The sequence below is a fragment of the Protomyctophum bolini genome, assembly GCF_963924005.1.
Source record: "Protomyctophum bolini genome assembly, chromosome: 12".
In the NCBI taxonomy this organism is placed as follows: domain Eukaryota; kingdom Metazoa; phylum Chordata; class Actinopteri; order Myctophiformes; family Myctophidae; genus Protomyctophum; species Protomyctophum bolini.
In genome coordinates this window covers 21111530-21119821 of record NC_137873.1, presented here as the reverse complement: position 1 = coordinate 21119821, position 8292 = coordinate 21111530, and the positions used below count along the sequence as shown (strand labels likewise).

Here is an 8292-nt window from a genome sequence, read left to right as displayed (position 1 = left end):
CATGACTAATCAAACATACCAAGAGTTAGACGAGTGTCCTGTTTCTAGAAGGGGCAGAATAACATGTGCGCATGCATGCAGTGTGTGTGTGTGTGTGTGTGTGTGTGTGTGTGTGTGTGTGCGTGTGTGTGTGTGTGTGTGTGTGTGTGTGAGTGAGTGAGTGACACACACACTTCTCCAGGCCTGATCTTTCTCATATACTGTATAAAACACTTTCACTCTCACACACAAACAGACATACACACACACACACACACACACACAGCCCCCCAACCTTTATCAACCATCTGGCCATCCTGAGGCTCAGATGTCTCTAGGGTAAGATGAGATCTGTGGGGGGAATGAGAGAGAGAGAGAGAGAGAGAGAGAGAGAGAGAGAAAATGTAGTGCTGCTTTCTCTCTGCTAACTAAATGTGATGTTTCTCTTCATAGGACTTAAACCAAAGAAAGGTGAATGTCTTCCAGACCTGGAGCACTGACTCCATCATGTGCTGCTGCTATGGCTTTATAACTTTATGAACTATTCTCTCTGCTGGCTCATAACAGACCATTGTATTTTATTCAGACCGCAATTTTGAAAGTGAGCCACGGTACAGTGCCATAAAGGCTACTGTAGTGAAAAAGTGATATATATGCTACAAAAAAACAGCGTATGCGCAGCGTGTGTGTGTGCGTGAGTCTTGGCTTTTACCATGGAATGCACCATGGAGTGCACCCTCACGCTCCCCAGAGGATGGTCCGTATTTGATTTAACGACCGGACCAAATTGGCCTTCAAAAGCTGCAGCGCCACCCTTAAGCCCTGCTCACATTAAAAGATGATCAGGGACATTTAGGGCAGGGAAAGCCCCTCCCAACAATCAGGGGCCGTTCCCTGCACCATATCTGGAGCAAATATCGGGCAAGGTTATCCCGTAGTGAGAGCGGTTCAAATTCCAATCTTAATCGATGTTTAAGATTGGAACGTGTGGCTCACAGATGATGCTAGCTTGACAATCATGTTCAGACCTGTTCATATTTTATCTGTATGATGATCACTACTGCTGGAGTGGAATGGCACAGCACGAGTCAGACAGTCTTTGCACATCATTTGCACATATCTGTCCAAAAAACTAAACAAACAAGCATGCTTATTTCCATGGTGGTCCTTTGTGTGTGAATGTATGTGTAAAGTGAAGCGAGTGCCATCTGCCATGGGTTGGAGGGTAGCAGAGACAAACAGAGCAATAATAAATACATGATTCATACAATTCCCAATGTACAAGACAACAAAAGCACTGAGTACTGTACATATGTAACCTGCTAAATCAACTCAGCAAATATAAATACTACAGTCATTGAAAAATAATAGTGCAGCATGGCCTACAGTATATGGCCACTAGTGGCACTTTTTACATTCTTAACTATTTTTTCCCCCAAGTCTGTATATATACGGACGTCGATGCTAGGTAGCGTCACATCCCAGGTCCGTATATATACATTATGTACCCCAACGTAGACCTATGGAAGCTTTTAACATTGGCCCGGTTCCTATAGCACCACCCCACCGTTCCAACTATGGGATTGCAAATATAATCTCAGTGCAAACCAGTTGAAAGGAGGATTTTCAAACCTCTATAAATCGGACTCCAGGATCGCTGTCCTTGGTGGATTTTCTGCCATCCACATTTCGGATTTAATTTGAGCCTTTGTACCACGACACTGCTGCCATGTAAAAGCTTCTGACGAAAGGTAAACAGTGTGTGCTTGTGCCAATGCTGCTAGAGTGTGTTTAGCGAGTGTGTGTGTGTGTGGGGTGGGGGTCTATTCACCATGTGTGAATCAAAGCCTAGTCCACAATGACGTAGGTGCTCCTATGACGACATAGGTGCTCAAACATGCATGACTAGCGGCTCCTGAGGCCAGAATATGCGCACGCACACACGCACCCCACTGCCTTCTGTTATATTTCCATCCTTTGGTTTTCTATCCACCCACCGGAAGACGAGGCGTTACAGTAATACAGGTATTTAAAAGCCCATTTCTCAGGGGCTGTTTAGGGCACATTACCAATGCTCTCCGTTATCTCGCATTCACACCGCATGCTGTTGCTGTTATGGTATACATACAGTATATGTACAGACAGTGTGGCAGTGTCTGCCTGAAACCTGAGACGGAAAACAGTGGTATCATCCTCATCATCGACATCATCATCCACCACCAAGCTATTCTCAGACGGGCACAGATCGGAGAGATACCTTCTCAGTCTCTGTCAGTCTCTCTCTCCCTGTGTATCAGAGTCTCTCTCTCTCTCTCTCTCTCTCTCTCTCTCTCTCTGTGTATCAGAGTGTCTCTCTCTCTCTCTCTCTCTCCCTGTGTATCAGAGTCTCTCTCTATCTCATATAGCTGCCGTTGCCTCCCTCCATCCGCTCCCTTTCTCCTCCTCCCTGTTCCAGGCCGTTAAATGAGCGGGCTTATCTAAGCCTAATTGGTTTAAGGGCAAACAGAAATAAGCAATGACTCTGTAAGTGGGGGAGAATTACTATTACTGCTGCTGTTGGCAAGAACCATCCACACACCATGGGGAGAGAGTGTGTGTGGGGGGGGGGGGGGGCAGATAGGAGAAAAGACAAGGAGGGCCATCATGCATCCTTTTCTCCAATGGTATGCAAATCCCTTCTTGCTCTGTGTGCGTGTATGCGTGCGCCTGGGCACCTCAAACAATAATGCATCCATAATGTCCCTCCATGATAACAATGTGACACACACACACGGAATATTGAATTGAAATAGTGGCATCTGCCACTTGAATTAATGTAACTTAATTGATTGACATCAAAAGGGCCTATCAGCTCAAACCCACAATGCAATATTTTGTTTTCAAGAGTGTTGCTGTGCACAAAAAACATTGGTAGCATTACAAATTAATACAAAACCCCCTACCTATTCCATTTCTCCCGATCTATTTTGCATTCCAAGTGCATTCGTCTTATATGTAACACCAGTATTCCAAAGCCCCCTCAGATACATATTTAAACTATTTCCAGCAATGGTATAATAGTTTTTTCGGTGGGTAGATCTTGTTGAGCTGGTCATTTTGAAAGTAGTCCAAAAAGTGTGGGCACCAGGGCACCGCTGGTCTAAATGTACTGTACATCCTCAACACACACTGTACACACACTCTATACTCCTGTGGCTGGGATGCACCTACAGTTTACTTCATAACTGCTTTCAGTCTCCCTCAATGGAAGTTGCGATGCAACTTATCGAATTTTAAAGAAAATTATCACACAGCTACTAAAGACTAAAGAGAAATGACAAATATGTGATTTCACAAAAATAGCGTTTGTATTGTAAACCAACAACCTTGTTTGACACGACTACACTCACATACTCAACCAATGAGCGCAATACCCATAGCCACAAACGGGAGGGGAAAAAGAAAAACATGTGTGCACCACATGCGCTGCATAGAAGCAGGCAACGTCCTGGACCCTACTCAAATCAACGAGACTCGCACTCAAAAGCCGATCTATGGATATAAGGTCAAATAGTTTGAATGTTTGAATTAATCATTCAAACATGTAGCCTAATCGTTGAGAGCTCTAATGTTAAAGTCCATCAGCATGGAATGGAAATAACAGTTGTATACTGTAGGAGGTGACTAGGTCACAACCAGTGTAGCACTATAACACACTGAACCATTTTCAACCACTTTCAACCCTGTTTTGGGCATGAAAAAAGTGAAAAGAAAAATATATACCGGTATACAGTAGGTGAAAGAGAAAAAGTAATATGAAAATGAAAATCACACCTGTGTGAACTGCGCGGTGCAGGCTTCTCAACAACACATTGCAGCTGTTCGTACTCCAGACAGACAGACAGACGCATGCGGCCAGTCTTTGGAGGGTTTAGGCACCACTCACCAAAATAAAAGATCTAAGCTTACATTTCACTCTACAGTAACCAGTAGCACTTGAGTGGATAATATGCTGTCTCAATGTTTTTCTTGTGAAAGCACGTCTCTTTACACAACGTTAAAGGTCTCTCAGTGCATAACTGGCCCTACCTACTAGTCGACGAGTTCTACAGAGGTTGAGGGAGCTGGGGACGTAATTGTCCTGTTTACTGTGGTCAAAGAGTAAAGCATGACGCGGACTGTACATCGTCTCTGTCGGGTGTCCAAAACTGTTACTTTTCAGGATTCAATTTCAAAAGCATCAAAAGTAACAGATCGACAAGCTCATAACGCATCGCTTTGCGCCACGTTTTGAGCTTAGAGATTTGCTACTTTTGGTGGTTTTGTGTAACGCTGTAGTATGATCAAGTAGGGCACCAATATGGACATACAAGGTCTCTGCCCGACAGCAACGACACGTAACCTTGGCACATACACCTGCGACCAGCATCACACACACACTAATGGACAACGGAAGCCATGCTCGCTCCCATGGGGGGATACGCACGTCATGCATCAAGCATAATGATGGACTGGGTGAGACGCCACCTGTGTTCTTAAAGGACTTTGCATGTAGTATGTAAATACAGAGTGATCTAGGATGACATTTCCTTATCTCAATCCGTGAAAAGTAAATTTGTGCAAACTCTTTGTTGGTGAAATGATCGTACATTTCGGCATGTCTTAGCATCGATTGTACATCGTACAGAGGGTAAGATCATCGTACAAATACACGATAATTATCGTAAACCTAGCAACACCGATGGGAAGAACTATCTGTATCTGCGTGTGTGCGTGCGTGCGCGCGAGAAAGAGTTTCTAGGGAGATTGTCATTCTAAAACAACATTTAATTTATCTCCAAAGTGCATCCATATGGTCATTTGTGACCCCCCCCCAGCCTCTCACACATGCACGCGCGTCAGCAATCTCTGACACTTTGTTTGTGATTATGGGGCTGATGTGGTGATTAGGGGCCATATAATCAGATTAAGGCCGACACAAAGAGGCCATGGCTACACCGTCTCTGCCTGGCTCCCTCACACACACAAACACACACAAAGGACGGAGGGGAAAGAGCAACAGATTGGAGATCAGATCAGTGAAAGATTTGAACCTGCCTGTGGGACAATCTCCTTTCAATTAGTGACCCAAACAAGGAAATCACTTTCATCCTAGTTACCCGGGTAACCCTGGGGCCGTCTCCCGTCCATCTGTTTCTATACAAGTGCCTCTCTCTCTCTCATCCCATCGTGTAAAGGTGACGGCCCTACACTTGCATATCTCTCTCTCTCTCTCTCTCTCTCTCTCTCTCTCTCTCTCGCCGACATTCACTGTGTCTCTGACATTCATGGCGTTTCTTTTTTTTCTGTCTTTCTCTCTTTCACATTGAGTAAACAGTTGGGACTCAAAATATCCAGATACTGCTCTGCCGTCCTCCCAGAGGTAGTAATTTGGGGCTGGACTGGGTTTCCATTACTGCGTTGAAATCTGATGAACACAAGGAAAGCCACTGCACAATTACAGAGTGCAAGCCAGAGCTGGGAAGATTCCAGGAGGAGAGTTGTAATAATTTCAAACAGAAAGGCTACATCTGAGTAAATTTATACTAGTTAATGCCACCCACTTTATTTGTTTCTAATTTATTCAATTACGCTAGAGAGAGTGATGGGAGCCACCGAGAGTGTGTGCGTGCATGCACGTGTGTGTGTGTGTGTGTGTGTGTGTGTGTGTGTGTGTGTGGCATGATACAGCTGGAAAGAATGACCACAGTAAAATAAATGGTCCAGTTTCAAGAAGCCGTCAGGTTACGAATTAAACAGCAGCCAATGTCTGAGGCTATACAGCACTGATATCTGTCCCTGGTGGCCTGTGGTGGAAAATAAACCCATTGACTCCACCAGATACTAGCTATTGGTGCCACAGGCCCACCACTGCATGTGGAGGATGCCCTGTGTGTTTGTGTGTACACAATGTGTATTATGATTGAAGGGGATAGCCTACAGTAGGAGGACATGATAGTGTAGGATAGACACTATATGTAGATAAAGGGAAATAGCAATGGCAAATGATAAAGGAATCATGACAATGACATGCAGGGATTGGAGAAAAGGGAGAGGTTGTGTCTATTGAGCGGTAAGCTTTAAGCCAAGGTAAGGCAAGGATAGAATGTATTATATTCAATTGAATAATAAAATTATCCCAAATTGAAAAGTCGGCATCAGTGTACCAGAGCCCCTTGTTTATCATCACAAGGCTCATTATCAGCATCATTATTTCTCAGATTAATTAATTTTAGAATGAAATAATAGGCCTAATAATAAAAAAATCTACCTGCTAGGCTTTCCAAATCAAAACACAAGATCTTTCTGATGTGGCCTACAAATTGGGTGTTTTGGAAACATGGATGTAAAAGCACAGGCTCAGAATAGCCTAAACAATAAACATGCTATCTTAATTTAAGTTGATGACATAAGCGCTGAGAAAACACTTCACCATGATGGCCATACTATCACCACCATTCTTGTAACACGACATGACATACATGCTTAACTTATGCCACGTCTTAACCTCTCATAGAGGCATTGAAAGAATATTTAGTAAAGTAGCCTTCGCCTGCACTTATCCTGTGCAACGCACCTACAGTATACAGTATATTCAGCACCAAGGATAGTGAGACAAGGCAGAGTATGTATCAGATTCAGAATTGACAGTGAAGAAATGGGCCACTCTGGTGTGGCGTTACAACCAGACCAGACCAAACCCCAAACCAGACCAACGGCGTTACACCCGCGCCATAGCACCCAAAGTAATGCCAAAGCCTGTGTCAGAGCATCCAAACGCCGCGTAGAAATAAGGGGATAAAACCACAGAAAACTGACGCGATTCCACGTGCATCGCATCCCTCTGTAGTAGGCTGCCTATCCCCAGCCGACCGAGGCAGTGCACAGCACCGGGGTACACGCGGGAGGGAGCACAACAAGAGACGGGGCTCTGGCTTCTTCAGCACACAAAAAATAATCCCAAAGCACTCATTTACCTTCCATCGCAGAAACTGTGATGACCATCACGGATAAAAGCGCCAACAAATCCGCCGTCATGGCAGAAGAAGGGGTAGTAAAGTCTCCACAGCCTGTCCCCCAAAATGAAAAAAGAGACGCACGGGCGCGCGTCAAAACAATCCCTCGGTTGTCACAGAAGCAGTATTCCAGTAAGGTAGCCTTGTGTTGTGAGTCACATTTCAAGCCGTAGTAAACGGTGTGTGACAATCAGCGTAGGGAAAGAGAGGAGTAGGGTATGCGAGTGGGGTGGGGGGGGGGGGTGTACGGATGGGGGGGGGACCCGAGACTGCCTGCTCACAGCACGTTAAAGCGCCGGGGCCAATCACTGGTTGAAAACTGAAACTCGCTAACCAATCGCCGGGGCTCCGCTCCACCCACCTTGTATTGTGAAAACACACAAAACTTTTCCCTGACCTATTTGATGCGGCGTCCGTTTCAATGAAGGGAAATAGCCCCACTAGTTGGCTGAAGGCGGGTACTGCACCCCACCAAGAGACGTGAGAGTCTAAAAATCACATGAGCAAGAAGAGAGTGTGTGTGTGTGTGTGTGTGTGTGTGTGTGTGTGTGTGTGTGTGTGTGTGTGTGTGTGTGTGTGTGTGTTTTTAAGGGGCGGTTAAATGTTTGTTTGTCAAATGCCATTGACAATGAAGGGAAAATTGTGTCATCTTGTCCCTAACACAAACATTAAATGCCATTAACAATAAAGAGAATTTAATGTTTGTGTTGGCACCGTTTGTTTTACATCACCATACATCACCTAATCAACATGAGTTAGACTTTAGCACCCCTAGCTCACTTCACACGGGTGTGATGTTTTATATAAAATAAAATAAAATGCTGCCATCACTCAATTCACAGACAAATACTCGTCTCTTGCTCAAGGACACTTCAACATGTAGACAGGAGGAGCCGGGATTTGAACCACTGACCCATGGATCATTGGACGTTACTTCTACGTTAACTTATCATGGGGAAATTATGATGCTATACAATGTAAATTGGACTGTACACATTATAGTTTAATCATAGCTTATTATAAGCATATCATTTATCAGCTTGAGCGATTACTGAAATTGACAGCTATAGCTGCACCGCACCCCCCACACACACACACACACACACACACACACACACACACACACCCCACCCACGCACACTACACACACCTCCTCCCACTCACCATGTAGGCCTAGTTTACAGTGTGCATCCTTTGTGTCTATAAGGCCAATCCGTGGTCTGGCGGCCTCCGTCTCCCATTATTCCAATCACAAGGGCAGACCCCAATTTGCATTGAG

General features: G+C 44.8%; 1 protein-coding gene across 2 annotated transcripts in view; it reads right to left on the bottom strand.

Annotated features, from left to right (window-relative positions):
- ephb1 (EPH receptor B1) overlaps positions 1-7195 on the bottom strand; it is a 238357-nt gene extending 231162 nt beyond the window's left edge. Inside the window, exon 1 of one of the 2 annotated variants that reach the window (XM_080778273.1) lies at positions 6975-7195. In XM_080778273.1, the coding sequence (XP_080634399.1) occupies positions 6975-7035 (61 nt within the window). In that variant the 5' untranslated portion in view covers positions 7036-7195. The remainder of the gene's footprint in view (positions 1-6974) is intronic. The other variant, XM_080778272.1, reaches the window with a different exon arrangement.
- Positions 7196-8292: the final 1097 nt, after the last annotated feature.